Here is a 23,473-nt window from a genome sequence, read left to right on the forward strand (position 1 = left end):
TTCTTATTTTTATTATCTGTTATATGATATCATAGAATAATAAAACAGATTCCGCATGTATTATTTCTTTATGCGTTAAGTTTTCCGTTCTATTTGCAATATTTTTTGAAGTTATACAATTATAGTATTACAATATAGACCATCAGTTAGAAATTATAATTATTACAAATACTTTAATTTTAAAAAAATATTACTAATTTGTTTCAAAAACATACAATGATAATTCTGTATGTTCAACAAAAAATCTCAAAAATATATAATTTAATGTAATCTAATAAAATTAAACATAGATATTTTATGAATCTTTAAAATAAAATAAACCTCATAGAGAATTAGCTTTGTTTCTTTATTAGTTTATCACTGCATAAATAATTACCCTACACCAAGGTTATTTATTTTATTTTATTATTCTACATTATAATTATGTTATAACTCGATCATTATATTCAAGTGCATTGTGCTTTCAACTTTTGTTAATTTTGCCAAGTGTAAAATTTATGAATATATTATAGTTAGATTTTGGATATTAATGTCTATAAAATTAATATTTAATATATCAATTTATTTTATTTAAAAAATTAATTTTTGCGTCTATATACCTTATTTATATTTTATCGTGACAAATCTTATACAGCTATGTAAGTACGAAGCAATACGTATAAACAACATCTATACTTACCAAGAAAATCGAACGTCCTTTCAATATCTATTAACTAAATTTATTTGACGTCTACGTTGAAGCGGAAGTACTTGGTACATACTCACAACTAGCTAACTACTTCCTGAGTTTGAGGACGAGATATGATCTTCGTCCATCAATTTCCAAGATGTAAGTGGCTTCGTGTGGAGTGATTGTATAGCATACGCCCTGCAGAAAATCGTCATTAGACAATGAAGGCCTATAATTCTGTTTGCGATACGTGGACTTTTACGGACACCTCGTAATAGTTTTAATTAATTCTCTGATTATCCCGGAGACGTTAGAGCATTCTTCCTTATATCACAAGTTGTATATATACCGGAGGTCCACCAGTGGAGAATTCAGTATCATCAGCAATATTTCTCGCAAGATGAAGACCATCGTAAAGGTAACTAGAAGCTCAAGCATATTTTTATCCTCATCAGACCCAAATTCTATGGACATAATACATTTTATATCTCATATCACAATAGATAAGAAACTTCTATTTTTTAAATTAACTTGTACCTATCGTGCAAACACACATTGGAAGAAATTTCATAACTTCATAGAATCTAAAAAAAAAACCTGTACAATTATTTCTTAAAGCTAGCTAAAAATAAAAATAATTAAATAAGAGATTTATTTGTAGATCGTGCTTCTACTCGCTGTTGCGTCCGTGGTGGAGCTGAAATCGGAATCAAAGAAGCATAAGCGCGGAGTGGCGTTCTTCGGATCGCCCGATTTCTTTGGGATCGTGCCAGCCTTCGCTCCACCATGGGCTCCTACGGGCTTTGCTGCTTCAGCCTGGAATCCACCGATTGCCCCCGATGTAGCGCTCGCACAGGTCCAAGTTCAAGCCACTCACGATGTGGCGCTTCAGGTGCGCAACATTTATCACGCACTTTGCGTTATACATCATACGCATGATTTGAGGAAATACATTTGCTTATCAATTTCCATGACAGGCGTTGAAGGATCCGGCGCCCGGTACGCCCAGCATCGCGTACCCACCCGAGGTTCTGAGAGCGATACAGCAGGCAAAAGAGGCGAACCACAATGTTGCCGTGGCTCAGCACAAAGTTGCAGAGGCGAAGCAATCCGCGTTGATTCAGCAGAAAATTGCATTGGCAAAGGAAGCGGCGGCGAGGGAAGCTGCCGCGAGGTATACGAATAATTAATTCACTTTGATTTCCCGTTATTATATGTCTAACTGTTCCACCGCGGACCGTGACGTGTGGCATCCACTGGGCGCCTGTCTCTTTTACGCCGCGCACTTGTTAGTATTTCCACTTTGTGCAGGTCGCATGAGATTTCGCAGTACGCCGACACTGAGGCTAAAGCCAGCGCTCGACAGCTCGTGGCACTGCAACAGAGATTAGCAACCCTAAAGGATGCTGTGGCAGCTGCACAAAGAGTAGCAGCGGCGAGGGAAACCGCCGCAGCTGCGGCAATCCAAAGAAACGCGGCTAACACCGCCGCGGAATTGCGAAAGCTGGATGTTGATAAGCAAATTAGTCAGACCGAGCAGGAAGCTAAGGTACTATTATAAAAATATGAATCTTTTTAATTATATTTCCCTATGAAAGAAGACAGAGTTGTTTCTCCGCTAATATGCCTGAAGTTTGTATTGGAAAATTGTTAAGTATTATTGCGTCATTTGTTACAAGCTAATGACATCAATTTAATTTCAATATGTGTCTAATTTAAACAGGAAAGGGATGTATTAGCTGCGAAAGAAAACGCAATAGCAGCTGCGGTCCAGCAAGCGAGTTTACAGAAACCTGCTCACCATCCTTGGGGTTGAAAATCGTTTCGTAACATTATATATATTTGCACATATATATCTTTAATGGCATATATTATACACTTATGGTGGCGGCACAACATAAAAGGGCATTTATAGTGTTAATAAAATAATTTTGTAATTGTTATATGAAAATATCACTTCATCAATAAAAGTTATATACAGTTCATTTCGTGAGTTTTTTGTCAATTTTATTGTTCTCTGTCATTTTACGTATTTATTGAATTATTTATTTAATTTAATAACATGGTAATATGCATTTATCAATTTATCAAGTTTATATGTTCTTATATTCGAAAAATGCTCTTGCTCCAATATATACTTTATGTATATCTCACTCTAATTTCTAATATATTAAATTATATATTAAATAATATCTATCTATTTGCATTTAAAGCAAAATTTTAATATATTTACTGTCATTTTTTAGAGCTTTTGAAATAATTTCGTTATTCAGAATAAAAGAAAATGTAACTTTATTAATTTTTGTTATAAAATATTTTTTTACAATATTTTATACACAAATTACAATTAAAATTGAAAATAAAATTGTTTTTGTTTTGTTAATTGCTTATAATAAAGACATTATTTAAGTTAATTAATAAATTTTTAATAAAATATTATCAACGGTTGGTAGAGCCACTTGTATTAGTAATTTTATTTTTGCAAGTTTTATAAATAAACTTGTAAAATATAGTTTACTTAAAGTTCGCATGTATCAGCATTTTAAAACTATTATTAATAATGGTATAGCTAAGAATTAGTATTACATTATTCTTAACGTTATCGTTACCGAAATCTTTTACTTGGTTTATCATCGGCTGGCAAAAGTACATACTATTTAGTTACAAAGAAGGTGAAGAAGTTTCTGTGGTAAACTAAATAAAGAAATCTGTATTTTAAGAAATCGCTTATTTTACTTCTGTTTTTATATTCTATTAATAATAAATTTTAGATTCTTTTATTACCTAATTTTATACTATTGTTTTCGCTAAATTGATTTTTTAAATAACTCACTTCTGTTCTGTTAATTGCAATTATAACTTTTTTCTTTAATTTTAATACCATAAAAAAAGAATATGCTTCTAGAGAATGTATCATGATCCTTGCATTAATAATTAAGTAAAACTTATTGAATAATTTAAATAAATAGATATACTTTATTAAATTACGCCTATTTATCTGGTAGTCATGATTTTTAAAAATCATTAATTTGCAAAAGAAGTCAATATGGATAGAGGAGTAACTGTGAAGTGTTAAGAAAGAAGCAACAATGACAAAAATATCGAACCATTAAGTCTTGGAAAGTATTGCGTTCTTCTGATAGAAACAATATATCTGGTACAATCATTAATTAACCAGGCATGTGCAATTTCTTTGTCTGAAAATCTGAAGAATCCTCTGTTAACAAACGTACATCCTGAAAAACAGCGACGAGAGAAACCCTCGTTTATCACGATGAGAATCTTTCTCTAAAACAGATTGCCATAAATTATATAATCCTCGTGTCACATTCATCGATTGATTATTTATTATTTAACAATTATTATACATTACAGAATATAATTTGACGGATTACAATATTCAAAAATTTGGATTTGAACTCAAAGTCTTATGTCAAAGTATTTATATATGTGCATCTGTGTGCATAACATATTAGTCAGAAAAATTATATGTATACTATATTAAAATAATTGAACATGTAACTAATCGGCATCTTGATGTTATTCTAAGCACAGAATGCTTGATTATATTTATCTACACAGAAATTTAACAAGTATTCAAAAAACTATAGCTTATTTCACTCTTTAAAGCATTTCACGCTTCAGACCACAAATTTGCTTTTTAAATTTCCAATTCATTTCCACTGCCGAGATTGTCTCTTGTAGGAAGAAGAGAGTGAAAGTCCGGTAACCCTTCCGAGAGAATCGGCAGACAATGGGAGTGAGGTCAGAATGTTCAGTTACGTGAGACGTGACGCCGAGATCAAGTGCCAACGTCCTCTATTCCGCCATAAAGTATATGGGCGTAGTCGTCAGCGCTAAATCTACGACCATGCACACTCGGCGAACGTAGAACCCGAGATCCTTTCACTCGCCTCTTCCTTTCTTAGTCATCCTGTCTCTTCCTCGCGTATCGTCCGTTACCCCTTACGCTACAGTCCTATTAACCAGACGCGGAAGAAAGTCGTTCGATCAAAGTCACTCTTTCTGCACTCCCTGGATTGCTATGCCCTCACCCTTGTCCATTTGTAAGGACAATAGATCATTTCTTTCAAAGTCCCGAAAAAGACTGGACCGTGCGGACAAAGTCCTTGGTGCAAATGTGACTTGGCAGTATTAATGATGGTTTCGAAGAACAGGAAAAGAGAGACATGCAGCGTACTGAACGGAAACATGATGGACATGTCAGAGAGAAATTTATATTTATAACTCATCATTAATCCTGCCGGATCATATATATTCGAAATTAGAAATTAATACTGCCGGATGATACACACATATTCAAAATTAAAAAAATGGAATTATTTATACATTTTATACCTATTAAATCTCATATTGTATTTTTATCAAAATTCCTATTAATTAGATATTGAGTATTAAAAGATATAAATCAATGGATATACAAATTTTTTGTTTGACAATATGCAAAGAAAAGATACGAAATAACAATCTAAATAAATGTGTAATTATACACACCTATATCAATATTTATAATTATTATCAATTAAACTTATAATTATTAACAAGATATATAGCCGATAACTAGACGCATGTACGCAATAAATAACTGAATAAATTAAATAGTAAACTCGTTTGCGAAACCGTTATGCAGAGATATCGATGTTCAATATGTAAATATGTTTATTTTTTTAATATAAATTGCACCTAATTAAATGCGGTAGGCTGTCTCGGATACACAATTGTCCGTAAAATTAAAATTTGGATTTAAATGGCGTGGAAAGCGTCGCAGGTTTCTCTTGTTTACTTCGAGCAAGTGTTCACACGTTAAGAGCGATGATGATGCAGCTTGGAAGGCCACGCGACTTTTAGGCATCAATGAACACAGCAGCTCGATTATCGTTAAACGCAGTCAATCATCCGTTCTATACCGCCGCATTACCGCGGTAAACGCAATAATTCTCAGACGCTGCGCCCGCACCGCCTTTACAACAAGCTCGAGAGATCCTTTCACACCGGATAATGCTCTCTTTGGTCGCGTCTTTTTCCGTCGCTTTTTTTTCCATGAACTTCTCCTTCACCCAGTTTTATTTGCTTTCCTTTCTTACGCTCGCACATCAGCCACTCTCACTGGAATCTAGCTGTAACCTGATTTTTTAATATATCCCGTATTAGCGTACGGTCAGGCGATACTTCTGGCGCACGGTTATTAATGTCTCTAAATAAACGAACAAGGTTGGCATTATATGTTGCATATTTAAAATGACATGTAATTCAGTCTCAATCTCGATCTCGTGTAATGATATTATACTAATAATTTTACGTCAAAATGTAGGTTTCTTTCTTCTTTTAGGTTTCTTCCGTACGGCAAGATCACTCTGATAAACCTATCCTTCAAGTTTTAAGATTATACCTGTCTCGCAGATTTCTTTTAGTATGTAGGGTAATGCGATAAATTTAGCGCCATAAATATATATATAGTAAATCCTTTCTACTGTAAATAAGATCTAAAATAACTAATTTTGTTATGCGCGCAGGATATCTCGGGGGAGAGACTAAACGATGCTTTCTCGTAGTTAAATCAAAGATTGACATAGTTACACTGCAATAACATATATTACAAAACGTATATTAACTCCGTAATCACTCCAGTGAACAGGAATAATTTCTCCTTCGTTTGTATGTTGCGAAATAGGAGAATTTAAATTCATATCAGTGCGCAGAATTTTATTGCAGAAAATCAGTGTGCATTATAGATATTTCCATTTCACTGCACTGCGCGATAAACAAGAAGAACACATTTAACGAAAAGGAAATCACTTTCAATACTTTTGCTAACACGTGTAAGATCAGTTCATGCGGGTTTTCAACGCGTTCGTTTGCCCATTCGTTATTTTCTTCATGTTAATTATCAGTACCTATATTAATCATCGCTTAGTAAATATGAACCTGATTTGAACGTTAATGTTTTTACTGCTTTGTAATATTATCAAATATAACGTTTATTATTCTTCTATACACTGTTAAATGTTAAAGGATGAAATTTAATACCATTTGAATTAAATAACATTTTGTTATTTTTAATTACCATATGTGTCGAAATTTATTATTTTAATACGAAACAGTATTATTTCAACTCCATTGGTTTAGTTTAATTAACATTATTTTAGTTAAATTAACGACGTATTGAATAGAAGCAGCGGCGACCTGTATAGGAATGACTCAAATTAAGTATTTGACTATGAATTTAACAGTGTACCAATAGCAAATATCGTATATTGCAATAAATGCGGCGCCTCGATTGAGAATCGCTGGTAGCATCTCGCAGCATCGCATCAGCGTCACGATCAGATTAAAAACATGTTCTTACTTCGGTTGAATAGACTCGCAGTTTCGATCTAGTAATTCTAACTAGTAGGCTCGAGCTACACTCGTTTCCAATTTGCTAATCAGATATAAGTGCGTACATACGAGTTTCCACGGGAAACCATCAGCTATCCATCGGATGAACAGGGGAGGAGGGAGAAAGTGTCATGTATAAGAACGAACGGTCTATCGGAGTCAATCCGCAGTATCGTAGTCTCATTCACGCTTGTATTCTCTTCTCGCAACGTGTTCTGAAAAATGATCCATCTACCCTCAGTAAGTAGAAAATAGAACGTATGTAGGGGTTCCGCGGACCGTGACGCGAGTCGCGTGGAAATCGCGGAAGCGGAGATTCGTGGCGCCCGGCCAGGTTCCTCGCCCGACTCCGCTCGCGAGGGAGTTCCGGTTTTACGACGAACAATGGACGATGGAAAGTGATCGTCGATATTTCTATACTTTCCGTACGCGATACAATATAGCGCTGCATGCTCTCGTAGATTCCGGATATTTTGTGGGGGCGCAAGAGCGATGATGTCGAGTCCGAAGCGTCGCCAGCAGCACTTTCCTCGGAGGGAAGAAAGGGCATGTTGACGAATGTTTTTCTAAGTGTCCGCTCGCGAATAATATAAGATGTTTCTTGCGTTTCGCTGCTTCGTTCACACATTCATGTCATCGAGTAGTTGTAATTGAGAATCTGTAGGAAAGAGATGATATATTTAGATTGCTCAAATCTTAGACAATTTAGAATTACTTAATGTCTAACCCGCAAAAATTGTTTTATTAATAAAATAGTATATTAATATATTAAAAATTAATTTACAAAAAAAAGACTGCATATTTAAAATTTATTTCATTGACTTTCACTTTTATACATATTTATTAAAATTTTATAAGAAGGCAAGCAATTATTTCATGTTCTTTATAGATAAACAGAAGCTTTGTTAATAAATAAAAATTTTTATAATTTATAAATTTTCTCTTTATATTTCTTTATAATAAAAATTCACGAGAAAATATGTCGTATTAAAAATTGAGATTATGATTAAAATAAAAAGTTATTAATTCTATTGTTCCAGGTACTCACTCTATGTTTATTAATAATTAAAACAGCGTTCGCTAATAGTTTCTCAGAGAGTGATTCTGGATGGGAGTAAGTAAGAGCAAAATGAAGAGATTTGATAGTTATATTCATTACTTTTTAACGTTGTACGTTTCGTTTTGTTACAACTTCTAATTACTGCTTTAATTTTGATAGACAATCTAATTTCGGATCCAGCGATCAGACGAATTACGATTCAAGTGGGCAGAACTTAAACATTCATCAAGATTTTTCTCCAGAATCACATTCCTCCTTCGGAAATGATGGCGATTTTCACATAGGCTCAGGATCTAAGGACAATAGTTATCAGCATACAATTACTCAACCTGTGTCAATCAGTGAGCATGTGGAAGTCACGAAGCCGGTGGCAGTGCCAGTTATAAAGAATATCGGTAAGATTTTGCAAACTGTGGCAATGAATTAAATAATAAGAAACATTAAGTTGTTCTATAATACAAAGCTTTACACATACTTTCTCAAAAAAAATTAAATAATAATAATTTAATATTAATATTGTATTGTTTACTAAATTACTAACGTATTTAATAATAACCCTTGCTTATTAAAAGACACGGCAGTATCTCATGCCAAGTGCACAGCGATATGCATATGTAGAATTCACGCGCACGTAAAATATAGCAACATATTTTGCAAGATTAGCAATACATATAACAAATTGGGATCAACTGTAATGTATGAACATGTTTTCTTCAAGCAACGAAGTATTCTTTAAATATTTTAATATACAATCCGTTTTATTAATTAATAAATACAAATTAAATATTACAAATACTATTTTATAAGCAAGATAACTTTCGCCTAATTAATCAATTTCGTCAGTATATGAACAGTTTGCATTTTTATTTATTTAAAATATGTTATATCCTGTTAGTGATTATCGGACTTACAATTAGTAAAAATACAAAGAAAATATTAACTTTACAATGTTATTAGTGCACTAATAAATGACACACTTATCGAGAATTTGAGAATAAAGTATTTATCGAGATTTGTTTAGTATTATTTGTCGCATTTTCGGCGCGCCGAATTTTTCGCAATCTAGGTCAAGGCCAATTTAGAAAGTAGATCAATAATGTACAGCTGTTCGTCGAAAGTAGGTCAAGGCCATGTGTCGCTAGTTTGGCGCGAGAAAAAAAATCTTCCCTATCGTTTATCGCAAATATCTGGGCAACTACCTAAGATATAGAGATAATTCAAAAAAGACTGTTTAGTTTATATTCTGATGCAATATTGGAATATCTCGAATTTGTTACTAACAATTACGTCCTTCCGTTTATTTAACATGATAAAGCGCGCGCGTGCCGTAAAGATCGGGCGCCAAATGATTTCTAACTTTCATAAAACGCTTATATCTCGGCAACCGTAAATGATAGAAAGATGATTAAAGAAAGACTTTGTACTTTATACTTTGCCCTATTGGAATTACTTAATTATATTACTCGCAATTATGTACTTTTGTTTATTAAAGCAATAAAGTGCGCGCGTGCCGTAAAAATTGGGCGCCAAATAATTTCTAACTTTCATAAAACGCTTATATCTCGGCAACCGTAAATGATAGAAAGATGATTAAAGAAAGACTTTGTACTTTATACTTTGACCTATTGGAATTACTCAATTATATTACTCGCAATTATGTACTTTCGTTTATTAAAGCAATAAAGCGCGAGCTGGCCAAAAGAATCGTGCGACTCGCCGCATTCATCATTTTCATTAAACGCTACACCGATACGCGATACCGACTTAATATCTCGAGAAATACGTTTATTTTAATATCGTTATGTGACCTTTAATGCGAAGCATACTCTCTCGAACAATATTAGACGATAGAGAGTTTTAGAATGCTGTTGCATAATGCTTATAGCCAACGAGAAAAAGGAGCTACGAATGCCGTCGCTCGCGCTCGGTGGGAAGGTAGACGGTCAGAAATGTTAGAAACGACACAAAACAAATCTTGAGAAATACATTCATCTCATCATTTATATGTATCCTTTAATGTGAGGCATACTCTCTCGAACAATATTAGACGATAAAAAGTTTCAGAATGCTGTTGCATAAAGTTAGCCAACGAGAATAAAAAGGAGCTATACGAATGCCGTCGCTCGCGCTCGGTGGGAAGGTAGACGGTCCGAAATGTTACAAACAACACAAAACAAATCTTGAGAAATACATTCATCTTATAATTGTTATGTATCCTTTAATGTGAGGCATGCTCTCTCGAACAAGATTAGACGAAAAAGAGTTATAGAATGCTGTTGCATAATGCTAGCCAACGAGAAAAAGGAGCTACGAATGCCGTCGCTCGCGCTCGGTGGGAAGATAGACGGTCCGAAATGTTAGAAACGACACAAAACAAATCTTGAGAAATACATTCATCTCATCATTTATATGTATCCTTTAATGTGAGGCATGCTCTCTCAAACAAGATTAAACGATAAAAGGTTATAGAATGTTGTTGCATAATGCTAGGCGACGAGAGAAAGAAACTTGTAGTTCGCTCAACGAGAAAGTCGGAGCGCCAAAAATGCGACAAATGACACTAAAAAAATCTCGAGAAATACGTTTGTTTTATCATGGTTATCTGTCCTTTAATGTGAGGCATGCTCTCTCGAACAAGATTAAACGATAAAAGGTTATAGAATGTTGTTGCATAATGCTAGGCAACGAGAAAAAGGAGCTACGAATGCCGTGGCTGTTCGCTCGGTGAGAAAATCGGAGCCTCGAAATGTGACAAACGACACTTAAACAAATCTCGAAAAATACATTCATCTTATCATTGCTATGTATCCTTTAATGCAAAGTATGCTCTCTCGAACAAGATTAAACGATAAAGAGTTATAAAATGCCTTTGCATAATGCTAGGCAACGAGAGAAAAGAGCTATACGAATCCCGTCGTTCGATACTAAACGAGTCACAGAAATTATATGTTGACACAACGCTATAATTGTTTCATGAGCTTGTTAATCTCTATTAAATAATTGAAAACTTTTTGCCAAAGTAATGTAAGTTATATCTTGCTGTTCCGAGAAAAACACACGCATTACGGGTTTTCTCAATTTACTTACGGTGTCATGATCGCCGTGGGAAATGAGTTGAAGCGTTTTACGTGCCGCATAAGCGTCAATTAATTGTAATTTAAACAAATATAATTAATAAATATACTAATAATAAACGAAATTTCGTATTTTACTGTTTATAGATTAAATTTAAACAATTACAAGAATTTGATCACGTATCGTAGAGATGCACAAAAGATCATAACAATGGTTAAAAGTACATATTCTATTAAGAGGTTAGGCAAAAATGGCGATTCTCAGCGTCGAAAACTCGCGTTTAAATCGGCAAAAGTATCAGCAAAGCATGTTAAGCAAGGAGGTTGACGGAGGTATTCTAAACGAGGGTGTTGCCTCCCCACATTGCCTCCGCTTAGTCACGCTGTTATTGGTCAGAAGGCGGGAGCCTACTGCCCCTTCTGTGCATACCCGCCAGCGCTCTGATTGGCCGTCGGCTGGGCTTCCGTACCGCGCGCGGAGATGGGTAATAAGTGGGGGTAGGCGTGCCGCTGCCGGAATACCTCTGCAACTTCCTTGCTCATCATGCTTCCCGCGTAACAGGAGCGATTTCTGAGGAATTAAATACGACTCTAAACTCGTTTTGCCGCTGCGCGCTGTTCGAATACCTACTGCAACCTCCTCGCTCATCATGCTTCCCGCGTAACAGGAGCAATTTCTGAGAAATTACAGACGACTCCAAACTCGCGATTCTCGCTTTTCTCACAACTCAAAATTGTTTTCATAATTTTTATGATCTTTCAAGCGTGTCAACGAATACATAATGTATTTCTCACTATTACTTAATAATAATTTAATACTAATATGTATTGTTCATTAAATTAATACGTACTTATTAATAACATTTGCTTATGTGATACATATATAGATATATATAATTCACGCGTACGCATATATGTGTATATTGCAAGATTAACAATAAGATGATAACAAATTGAAATCAACTGTAATGAATGTTTTATCCAACGAAGTATACCTCGTGGTTTCAGGGAATAGTTTGTTTCATTAATTAATAAACAAATTAAATATTGCAGATACTATTTTATAATCAGGAGAATCTTCGTATATTGCAAAATCTATTTGATCGGTACGAACAATTGCTGTCATGTTGATTTAATATACGAGTATGTAATAATATCCTATCAGTGATTACCGTTGCCGTCGGATCTTTTTTGGTTAAGATATATATATTAAAAATATTAATAATACATTGTTTATGTCTTTATGTCAATAAACAATATGCGATTCAAAGATTTTTAAATAAAATGTTTTAAAACGTTATTGAATAAAAAAAAACCACAATAAAAACGTTTCCTAAATCAGCAAACGAATTTTAAAGAATTCTTAAAAAATGACGTTACGTTAACATTGTTATGTGCCCTTTAACATAGTGCATGATCTCTCGAACAACATTAAACGATAAAAAAGTCTTAGAATATTGTTGCATAATGTTAGCCAACGATTAATAAATTCTTATATGTATCTCTGCAACCACCACAGATATAAACATTATTCAAAAACGACATAAAATATTGTAATTAGCGCTAATGTGATTGCAATATCATTAATAATACATCTCATATTAGAGAAGAAGCTGTGACAGCATAAACGACGCTGCTTTGGAAGCAGGCCTCTCGCTACTTAAAATAAACCTTTAAAAATCAGTTGGAAAAAACATCGAAATAGCTATAAATTTTACGGATAGACGTTGCCGTGCATACACGCACACATGCCGCGCACCGGCGTTCGCGGATTCGGCGATCTAGGTCAAGGCTAATTTAGAAAGTAGATCAATTAATGGACAGCTGTTCGTCGAAAGTAGGTCAAGGCCATGCGTCGCTAGCTTGGCGCGAGAAAAAAAAAGTCTTTCCTATCGTTTATCGCAAATATCTGGGAAACCACCCAAGATATAGAGATGATTCAAAAAGGACTGTTTAGTTTATACTCTGCGCTATTGGAATATCTCAATTTTGTTACTAACAATTACGTCCTTCCGTTTATTTAACATGATAAAGCGCGCGCGAGCGGGAAAGATCGGGCGCCAAATAATTTCTGATTTTCATAGAACGCTTATATCTCGGCAACCGTAAATGATAGAAAGATGATTTAAAAAAGACTTTGTACTTTATACTTTGCAGTATTGGAATTACTCAATTATATTACTCGCAATTATGTACTTTCGTTTATCAAAGCAATAAAGTGCGCGCGCGCCGTAAAAATCGGACGCCAAATAATTTCTGATTTTCATAGAACGCTTATATCTCGGTAACCATAAATGATAGAAAGATGATTAAAAAAAGACTTTGTATTATACTTTGCCTTATTGGTATTATTCAATTATATTACTCGCAATTATGTACTTTCGTTTATTAAAGCAATAAAGTGCGCGCGCGCCGTAAAAATCGGGCGCCAAATGATTTCTGATTTTCATAAAACGCTTATATCTCGGCGACCGTAAATGATAAAAAAATGATTTAAAAAAGACTTTGTACTTTATACTTTGCCCTATTGGAATTACTCAATTATATTACTCGCAATTATATACTTTTGTTTATTAAAGCAATATAGCGCGAGCTGGCCAAAAGAATCGTGCGCCTCGCCATTCATCATTTTCATTAAACGCTTAAATCTCGACAACCGTAAATGATAGCAAGCACATAAAGTGTATTAAGTCAGTCTCATTACATAATAGTAAATGTATTGAGATTATTAAGAAGATTAATTAATTTTACTTTATAGAAAATAACGTAATCTTTTTCTATCTAATGTTTTACTTTTTTATTATTTTACATTTGTTACAATGATTAAGATTAATAAACATTTCACATGTTTTTAGTCACTCGAATCTAGGTTTATCGATAGAGTAAAAAAATTATTATTATGGTTTATCTGAAAATACCAAATCAAAAAAGATTGATTTTTCTCTTGAGCAACTTCAACGCTCAAAAGACCACACAGGACAGAAAAGAAAACACAAAGTAAATTATCACGTTTCCTCAAACTATAGGAGTTCCAGTAGCACAGCCTGTTACGATACCCGTGCCGCATCCTATGGCGATAGGTGTTGCGCAACCCTATCCCGTCCACGTGCCGGTCGCCCAGCCGATCGCCGTGCCGGTCGTGAAAACCATCGCAATTCCAGTCGAGAAGAAGATACCATATGCGGTGGAGAAAATTATACCGGTGCCTGTGGTAAAGGCGGTGCCAGTAACTGTCGAGAAGCATGTGCCCATTCCAGTGGAAAAGCTTTATCCGATTCACATACCGGTCTACAAGCATATTTACCACCGAAGAAAACCGAGGAAACGCGGTCGCAGGAGGCTATATATTAAGAAAAAGTTAAGCTATAATTATTAGACGAGATTCCAGCGACACAAATAACTGTTGATTCGTGAAACATCTTCCCGTGAAGCCGGATGACATTAAATAGCATTAGCGATACAGTAAACTCGTTTTTCTTGAGTTACGAGCCTTGCCGTTATCAAGATCCGTCGTTATATTTCTTGATAATATGTCGAGAGAACAATATTCTTTTCCTAATAGCCTGTCTTCCGTTAACGCCGTTATTGTGTTTATAGATACTTGTTGGCGTGCGTTGTTCATTGTTACCAAATAATAATGTTATTTAATAAAGAGACCTTTTTGTACTATGTGTAATATCATTTACCTGTTATTATCCTGTTTGCGAAATAAGATAACAATGTAATAAAATGATGATAATAATAATGAGTTAATAAAAATCTAAATCCAAACAGAGCATAACTAATTAGATTGTAGTTTCCAAAAATTAGTATAAAATTATTTTTCAAACATTTCAAATTTAACTATTACATAAATTACTACTACATATATATAAAAAGAATTATTAATAACATAAATAAATTTATATGGCCGGTATTCATAATCAGATCTTATTTTAAGACCGTCTTAAGTCATACCTTGATGCTAATACGGCTCTGTGATTGGTTAATGACATCTTAAGATTGTACTTAAGACGGACTTAAATATAAGAACCGACTATGAATACCGGCCTATATATCTTTAGTTATTATCTCATAAGACTTTAATAGATATGAGCATAATAATTTAAAAAAAAAATGTACATACATAATATATTTAAGAACCAGATACTATAGATTAAGAAATAAATGTAAATGACATTTTAGATGAAAAAATATATGCAAATAGCTTAATCTGTAATCGTTATGCAAATATATTTTTTTGCATTAAAAGTAAAAATGATAAAAGAGATGATAAATTACTCAGAGATATATATTATGTATAAAAAATTATATATAATATATCATGTGTATAAACTATAGGATATATATATATATATATATATATATATATATATGTAGTGTAATGTAAGTTATAGTGGACCTTCACTTCCTTTCATTTCCGTACATGTAATTCTCACGGACATGTGATCATACGAGATTGTAATAAACTATAAAAATTTATAATTAAAGCATTAACTATTGATTTCAGATCACTTCCCAGAAACTTTTGTAATATATCTTTACTTATGCCTTTAAGCAACTCTTGTTTGATTTATTATTGTATGAACTGTAATTCATTTTAGATTCTTCGGAAGTGGTCACAGCTCAGTTAAGCCAGCAGTTATATTTCCCTTTCAAGCTCGTGGTAGCCAAAGTATGAAAGTATTCATTTTATGCTTTTATTAATTTTGTCCTTTCATATCCATATCTTTTTAATAATACACAAATAATTTAATCGTCATTTTGCATTGAAAATCATGCATGATTATGGTACATAATAATTTTGATAAATTGATATTAAAATTCTTACGTTTTATCTTAAAAAAAAAAAAAAAGAAATCCTATTTCTCTTTTCCGAAGAAAATACCAAGATCGTATCCTGGTAGACTTTTGAAAGTTTAAAGGGAAATTCCACGAATCAGGAATGGCACGCATCAGTTCGCTAGGTGCTATGTTTTCTTGCTAATTATCATAATAACAAAAAATTAGTACACGAAGTACCTGGATACATTGTTCACACATTCGTTATGCTCTCTTCACACATAGGTAGCTAAAGTTTATATGCGTGCACTAAAATTAGTCTCTCGCGTTTCGTGATTAAATCGCTATTTGTCACATAAGATGTTTATCAGTTTTACTAGAGATAATGAGGCTAAAGAAGGTGAAAGGAAGAACAAAACGTGCATAAATCACATTAACTTCTTTTCATTATATTAAATATAAATAATTATTTTATTCTAATTATCTTATTACAATATCTTTTACATCACAATTAACTTTTGTTGTTAAAGCATATAACATGTAAATTAAAAATTTTATATATTGCAACACCTTTTAAGAAAAATATTTTTTTAATGTTTGTTTTATTATTTATTTTGTTAAATGTAATAACGATTTAGTTATGATATTAAGTAACTACTGTGTTTGTCAAATAATAATCAATATAAACTCATAGGAAAATTAAATAAGTACTAAAAAAAAATCAGAATAAATATATGTTTCGACAAAAACGAAGGACATCCTTTTCGTAGTGTATTAATAGTGCAATGAGAAGCGATAATAAAAACAATCGGTTTAAAACGTCGAATTAGAATAATTAAATGAACCGTGGAGACAGGACGATCTCGCGACGAACGACGTGCAAATTCAGCGACTTCTCCATATGAAATGTTGGCGCAACGGTGAAGTTGTAGGCAGTAAACCCAGTGAACGTGGAAATCCGCGTTCGTAGACGCTCACCCGTACAACGGAATAGGAAATGTCCGATTCGTTGTCAATGTGAAGGCCGCGAGGACACGGTCAATTATTTTCACGCGCACGGCTAGTAGACTGCAGTGAAACAATTGCACCGGGCGGGTATAATTCACCGCAGTACGAAGCGAGACGAAATCACATCGTCTACAGTGAAAGGCCCCGCGGTATATTAAGACGAGAAATGGCCAAAGATGTATCAGTCGATTCGAGAGACTTGCGCTACAACCAACACTTGAAGCGCACTAATAAAAACACGTGAGAGGATGAGTGGAATCGTAAGTACCGAGTGTAAATTGCCGGATCATAGATAACGCAATTTAAAATATGACAAGTCTAAGTCGTCGGATTGAAGTTGGGCCAAAAATCTATTTAGACACTCCTTATTAAAATCGCGTTAATCTTCTCGTACGTGAACATTAATTTGCAATTTTTAAGCTTTAATAATCTTATCACAGCACAGATAATATTCTCAACATTTAATGTACACGTAAATTGTGCGAAGATTAAATTAATTAGAGGAAAAAATTAAAAAAAATGTATACGTGTAGGTATTGTTACACGATATGACTTTTGCGAGTTATTATCGCACTTTCCATTTTTTAAATGTTCTATTTGTAGGTGCTGCTTTCTCTGGTGTCCTTGGCCGCGGCCACGCCAGTGATCGTGGACCAAGATGGAAGACACTACATGATGCAGTTATTTAGCGGCCACTTTGCGATCGATCGATCTGATCAGGAGATCGCCGGTACTTCCGGAAGCAGTGGTTACGGAAGTAGTAGCTACGGGGGTGACTACGGGGGTGGCTACGGAGGTGATGATCTCGGAGGTGGCCATGGGGGTGGTGGCAGTTTCGATGCTGGTTCCTCCGGCGGGCATTTAGAGTCCGGTGGTGGTCTCGACGGCGGTCATCAAGATTTCTCTTCCGGCGGTGGATATGACAATGGTTACGGCGGTGATGATGGCGGCCACGGAGTCTCGCTGGACAGCGGGCATAATTATGTTCACAGTGTTCCTGTGTCTGAACACGTCGAAGTAACAAAGCCCGTAGCCGTACCAGTCTACAAACACATCGGTAACGTACTATTATATCTTTCTCTGGACTGTGACCTATACTTGAAAGACATGGGATTAGCAATTACGGTGCTATAAAAAAATCGTCTCTTTATTAATAATTATGGAAAATAAATTTTGAGTCCATAATTTATTACTATTATTGATTATTTATGCATCAGCAGCGGAAGTCATAGCTTGCTGCTATTTTTTTATGCATATGTAGCCAAAAAATTATAGTCTTTGGTCAGTTATTTTCTCATACTATGTATACAAAAGAACTTGGTACATGGATATTATTTTCTTCGTCAGCATAAATTTCAACAGGTTAAAGAACTTCAAGTACTTACTCTTTTTACTTTCTTTGCCATTTCTAGTCTTAAGACACACTTTTATCCTCTCTCGAATTATTTTCTTTCAGGTATACCGGTCCCGAAATCAGTGCCGATAGCTGTGCCTCATCCGGTAGCAGTTGGTGTTCCACAACCTTATCCCGTTCATGTTCCCGTACCGAAGCACATTCCCATACAAGTTATAAAAACGATAGCTGTTCCGGTAGAGAAGAAGGTGCCTTATCCTGTGGAGAAGCACATACCAGTACCCATTGAGAAGCCGGTACCTATCACAATCGAGAAACACATCCCCGTTCCAGTCATAAAGCCGTATCCCATCAGAATTCCCGTTTACAAAACCATTTACCATCATGCGAAGAAGCATCATTAAAGCGTGCCTGCGGCGTGAAGGATTTCCATGGATTGGGAAGAACGCGGTACATGCAACCTAGAAGGGATCCTTAGCAATCTACATCTCTCAACTGAGCGAATTTTATCAAAGCATGTCAACAGATTTGCGGATGTTAGAGATTATAGGTTTGTGTGTGTGTGATCGAAAGACCGAGAGGGTGCCTACTCGGTATAAACATATACAGCAGTCCGACATTTGCTGGAAAATAACGCTATCTTTGAAAAATATAACTACGTATACGTTACATAATTTATAAAGTGCTCGAATTGCTCAGTTAATTCAGCCACAATAGCTACTATCTGTTTTATCGAAACTTACAAGATAGTACGTTAACTTTGTGGAGGAAATTGTGTAAGGATCGATTGACTTGAACTGACCAAACTGACTGACATGACATGTTTACCCATCCTAATCCTCATACCATTACTCGCCGCCAATAAGGAGAAAGTTTACGAAAAACAGTCCATGTTCGCTCTGTTGGTCGAGCATTATTTGACATGGATTTATTTTTTGTATATATGCGCATTTGTTAAGCGTCGGTGCGACCGGCGCGTTGTTGAGCCACTTTTTTTAAACATTTTGTTATTCTGTTGCGTTTTTAAATAAAATGCTTACAAAACTAAACACTCTCGTTGTTCTTATTCGGTGAAAGTCTGTCGCCGAGACGATTTTTACTATCTCGCGTGAGAAAATGCTGAACTAAATTAAAATAACCGGATATAAATACTATATAATTAAGGGATATTACTCTTATTGCTTGCGATAATAATAAATAATCCGAGCATATTGATATTTACATATTATAATATATAGATAGTACAAATGTCTATTCTACTTAATTAATTAGTATCTAATCTTTAATGTCCACTTGCCGTTCCCTTATTTAATTTAGTAAGCACACGCTCGCGTTTAAACTATCATAAGACACATAAACGAAAAATAAAAACACTTTTATTATATAATTCAAACGCAAGCTATCGATTGAACCTACTCAGACCTTGATTGGTATAGTCATTATTGAGATTCGATAATCTAAGTGTCTCTCAATTCGTCGGCTCGCTATCTATAGATCAGACATGATCTAACTGTGTCTCGTTAATTGCATGTACACTTGGCACGAAACACTACCGTGCCTCTTGATAGAAATTATACTCTAATATATATATTACATTCTGTTTTATTGTTACATTACTTTTCAATATATCAACTTGGTATTTATTTTTGAAATTATTACGTGTTCATTGCTTTTTTCTTTTGAGCTATTAAAAGCTATCGCATGATTCAAGTACACACTTTTAACTCGCAAGTAATATGAAGTAATTGTTTCACTGTAAAATCTAGTCATTTTTTCAATAAAGGAACCTGTGGAAAATTTGCGTTGGTGATGGTAATCAAACTAGCATCGTTTACCGTTCGTATATATGCGTTCCACTACAGGTCGTATAGGACGCGAAAAGTGCTCGTGACAGGCTTTCACTGTGATTTTCGATAAAAGCATGGGAATTCCGCGGAAAGTGGATGTTAGACAAGATTGATTTGCCCGCGCGATGGACGGGATCATCGTGGTCGCATGCAACAAATCATCCATGACATCGGCAACATCGTTGTATCTAACGAGAGATAATCCGTTCTTGCATTTTATAACAAAAAATATAACCAAGAAAACGACAAGAAATGACTTATAAAGAAGTATTCACTTTTGCAAGATAAAAACTCTACAAAAGAAATATGAAAGCACTATTGCAATACCTCTGTGTATTCTTACAAATAAAATTGGAAATTATAAAATTTAAGATATAACAATGCATTTCAAAAACGCTGCGCTATACATTCCGTTTTTAATTATTTTTCTATAATAATATAAAATTTCGCGAGAAAAAGATATTTTATTTATACTTTATTTAAATAAAGCTTTTCTCGATTAATCTTACGTAACGTTAGATAAATAAGAGCAAGTTTTGATAAAAGATTTATTCAAAATACACGCAACGTTCAAAATTAAAACAAGAAAATTAGATTCATACCTAAAATTCATATATCAATCAGTGAGAAAGTAAAGCAGTGATATGCAATTATGGAAGGAGTATCAGACGTTATCTAACATTTGCGCGTAATGGTGACCGCAAACGATTAGTTCCTCAATCGAGCGATCTATTTCATCTACGGTGGGGTTACTTCAAAGAATAGTGGGGTTGCTTGTTTCTCAGTAGGCGGTATATAAAGTGACGACAAAAGAATCTGTCCCGAGAGTAGACTACTTATTCATCGACGATACATTAGCTAAGGAATGAAAAAAATTGTACGTAAAGGTCCATCTTTATTAGGTAATAAGATGTAAACTTTGTAAACGATCTCGTGTTTAATATAATCATTGTATCTTCAACTATTTGGACTAAATAAACTCATGAATTCTCGTGAAACTTGTGCAGTGAATAATTTCTCATTAATTTAGAGACTGTTAATAGTGGAGCTAAATCATGTTTTTTTTTTACAATTTTGGTGATTTTTCATGTTTAAGATTGTGCTTTTGGGAGTCGTCGCCTGCTCCTACAGTTCCCATTGGGACTTTGAGCATCATGGCGGCGGCGGGCTTACGCTGGGAGAAATTTCCTTAGATCATCATGACTTGGGAGCTTTTAGCTTAGGAGGTACAGATTTGAATATTTATTTTTTGTTGCCTATCTGTTGCACGATTTATTTCTGAAATGCATTTTCTAATGCATATAAGCTGTGCGATAGGTAACAGCGTGACCAGGATTTAGTGTGATAATTATAACGTACGACTGCAGCTTTATCATGTAAATGTTTCATTATATCGATCTGATGAATAAATGCTGATAAATGGTTTTGAATTTTAGAAAGTCATTCCTTAGATTTGTTGGGAGGTTTGCCGATAAAAGTTAGTGATTGGCACTCGACTATCAGCGGTCTTCACGGAGCCAATGTCATTCCCATTGTTAAACATATTGGTAATACGAAATGTGACGCTTTATTAATGTACGCCAATACATTTGGATATTATTATGTATAATAATAATAATAATTTTGCATTGACGCTTTAAGACTATTTATTGCTTATTAAACATTTTCAAGCGACTTATTTTATTTTTATGTTGCATGATATCCGCGGCGACGTAGGAATACCGACGATCCAACAGGTCCCAATCAGCGTACCGCACCCGGTGGTGCAAACGGTCCCGCAACCTTATCCCGTTCATGTGCTAGTACCGAAACCTGTACCATTCGAGGTGATTGCGCGATAATTACCGTGAATTTTACAATAAAATTACTCTCCGTTATCTCTCACTGAAAACAGCCTCTTGTCTTTACAGGTGGAGAAGCAAGTGTTTAAGACTGTCGAGAAAAAGGTACCGACGCCCGTCGAGAAAATAATTCCGATTAAGATCGAGAAGCCGGTACCATTTCATGTGGTAAAACACGTGCCCGTGCCGGTCGAAAAGCCGATTCCGATCAAGATTCCAGTCTACAAGACCATCGTGCACACAGTTAAGCATTAATCCCTCGGAAATACGACCCCTCTTTGTTGTTAATACATTTTTTTTAATCTGTATATCCTATCAAAGATATATATACACAGTGCAAGGTAAAATAGTGCGCTATATGCTATATTACAGCACCGTGGGACAATTATTTATTAAAACGTTTGCATTAATAGAATAGACAGCTTTGTTTTATTTCCTTACGCCAAGACTTAACTGTTATATACTTAGATTTTGTGAAAAATTATTTTATACATGCAAAATTTGACAATTATATTTAGTATAGAAACATTTGTATTAAGAAATATTAGTTTAATTATGCAGCTATATTGTACCTCATCGATTATTAAATTATGACTTGCTAAAAAACTGTTATAAATTGTGTCTTACAATTAATTGAATTTCCAATCAACATATTAGTCGTTTCGTGAAAAGCGAAATCAACGTGCAAAAAACTGTAGTAATGATTTAAATAATAACGCCACAGCGATTCGAAATCTAGTGGTAAATTGAAGTAAGATATTAATAATGACGACAGTCCGTGTCGTTAATATCGTGCTCGTTATTTTTACGATCATATATATAGCACCGACCATTTTCTAGATATTCTAAGAAAAATGCCTATATTATAAAACTATGTTATAAAAACACTAATTTGCTAAATGGTTCGCCGTATGCTAACGAATTCAGTTGCGATTAGGCCAGTACAGTAATAAGCGACACATTAAGTTTCACCGTTCGAATAATTCTCTCTGAACGTTTTAAATCTACATAATTGCTTAAACGCGCACGAGTCGAAATAGTTGCTTGATGATTCATTCCATCTAATGTAAAAATAAACTAAATAAAGTAGTGCGAGACCGAATAGACATTTATTTTCTTTTTACGCAGTGGATTGTATATGTTACAATTAGTTGAATTGACGTTTTCCGTTCAATCAATTCTGAAGTAACTTATAATGCCCGTCAAACAATATTTTCTTAAAAATCCTCTATCCTAAAACATGAGTCCGAGTGTAAAGTAGTCAGTGTAGTTAAGCCAAGTTAGTTAAGAATCGACCGGATTTTAATATGCTTAGTAAGATCAAGAAATATTATCTTGCATGTATAATGTTGCATTTCACTTTTCACTTCCTCTTATATTTCCTTTAATTTTATTTAAATTTATGCAAGGAATAATTTTGCGCAATAGTTTATATTTC

General features: G+C 34.3%; 4 protein-coding genes across 4 annotated transcripts; all 4 read left to right on the forward strand.

Annotated features, from left to right (window-relative positions):
- The first annotated feature begins 801 nt into the window (after positions 1–801).
- On the forward strand, positions 802–2,486 carry LOC139812842 (uncharacterized). Its single transcript, XM_071777941.1, has 6 exons — positions 802–829; positions 949–1,088; positions 1,332–1,562; positions 1,648–1,844; positions 1,982–2,219; positions 2,394–2,486. The coding sequence occupies exons 1-6, from the start codon at positions 802–804 to the stop codon at positions 2,484–2,486; spliced, it is 927 nt and encodes a 308-aa protein (XP_071634042.1).
- Positions 2,487–7,291: 4,805 nt separating this feature from the next.
- LOC139813915 (uncharacterized) lies at positions 7,292–14,695 on the forward strand. Its single transcript, XM_071779784.1, has 4 exons — positions 7,292–7,309; positions 8,110–8,183; positions 8,289–8,524; positions 14,230–14,695. The coding sequence occupies exons 1-4, from the start codon at positions 7,292–7,294 to the stop codon at positions 14,577–14,579; spliced, it is 678 nt and encodes a 225-aa protein (XP_071635885.1). The 3' UTR covers positions 14,580–14,695.
- Positions 14,696–16,472: 1,777 nt separating this feature from the next.
- Positions 16,473–19,919, forward strand: LOC139813169 (uncharacterized). Its single transcript, XM_071778523.1, has 2 exons — positions 16,473–18,050; positions 18,450–19,919. The coding sequence occupies exons 1-2, from the start codon at positions 17,666–17,668 to the stop codon at positions 18,749–18,751; spliced, it is 687 nt and encodes a 228-aa protein (XP_071634624.1). The 5' UTR covers positions 16,473–17,665; the 3' UTR covers positions 18,752–19,919.
- A 1,355-nt stretch (positions 19,920–21,274) lies between these two features.
- On the forward strand, positions 21,275–23,230 carry LOC139813171 (uncharacterized). The gene is made up of 4 exons (XM_071778525.1): positions 21,275–21,445; positions 21,635–21,741; positions 21,911–22,020; positions 22,105–23,230. The coding sequence occupies exons 1-4, from the start codon at positions 21,282–21,284 to the stop codon at positions 22,288–22,290; spliced, it is 567 nt and encodes a 188-aa protein (XP_071634626.1). The 5' UTR covers positions 21,275–21,281; the 3' UTR covers positions 22,291–23,230.
- The last annotated feature ends 243 nt before the right edge of the window (positions 23,231–23,473 follow it).

The sequence above is a fragment of the Temnothorax longispinosus genome, chromosome 5, assembly GCF_030848805.1.
Source record: "Temnothorax longispinosus isolate EJ_2023e chromosome 5, Tlon_JGU_v1, whole genome shotgun sequence".
NCBI classification, from domain to species: Eukaryota; Metazoa; Arthropoda; class Insecta; order Hymenoptera; family Formicidae; genus Temnothorax; species Temnothorax longispinosus.

Excerpts from the sequence above, each read along its gene's own strand:
- LOC139812842 (XM_071777941.1), top strand. The coding sequence starts at position 802 with ATGATCTTCGTCCATCAATTTCCAAGAT. Across the intron at positions 1,563-1,647 it reads CTCACGATGTGGCGCTTCAG|GCGTTGAAGGATCCGGCGCC; the intron begins GTGCGCAACATT and ends TTTCCATGACAG. Across the intron at positions 1,845-1,981 it reads GCGAGGGAAGCTGCCGCGAG|GTCGCATGAGATTTCGCAGT; the intron begins GTATACGAATAA and ends CACTTTGTGCAG.
- LOC139813915 (XM_071779784.1), top strand. Across the intron at positions 8,184-8,288 it reads GAGAGTGATTCTGGATGGGA|ACAATCTAATTTCGGATCCA; the intron begins GTAAGTAAGAGC and ends TAATTTTGATAG. Across the intron at positions 8,525-14,229 it reads GCCAGTTATAAAGAATATCG|GAGTTCCAGTAGCACAGCCT; the intron begins GTAAGATTTTGC and ends CTCAAACTATAG.
- LOC139813169 (XM_071778523.1), top strand. The coding sequence starts at position 17,666 with ATGATGCAGTTATTTAGCGGCCACTTTGCGATCGATCGATCTGATCAG. Across the intron at positions 18,051-18,449 it reads ACCAGTCTACAAACACATCG|GTATACCGGTCCCGAAATCA; the intron begins GTAACGTACTAT and ends ATTTTCTTTCAG.
- LOC139813171 (XM_071778525.1), top strand. The coding sequence starts at position 21,282 with ATGTTTAAGATTGTGCTTTTGGGAGTCGTCGCCTGCTCCTACAGTTCC. Across the intron at positions 21,742-21,910 it reads TCCCATTGTTAAACATATTG|GAATACCGACGATCCAACAG; the intron begins GTAATACGAAAT and ends GCGGCGACGTAG. Across the intron at positions 22,021-22,104 it reads CGAAACCTGTACCATTCGAG|GTGGAGAAGCAAGTGTTTAA; the intron begins GTGATTGCGCGA and ends TTGTCTTTACAG.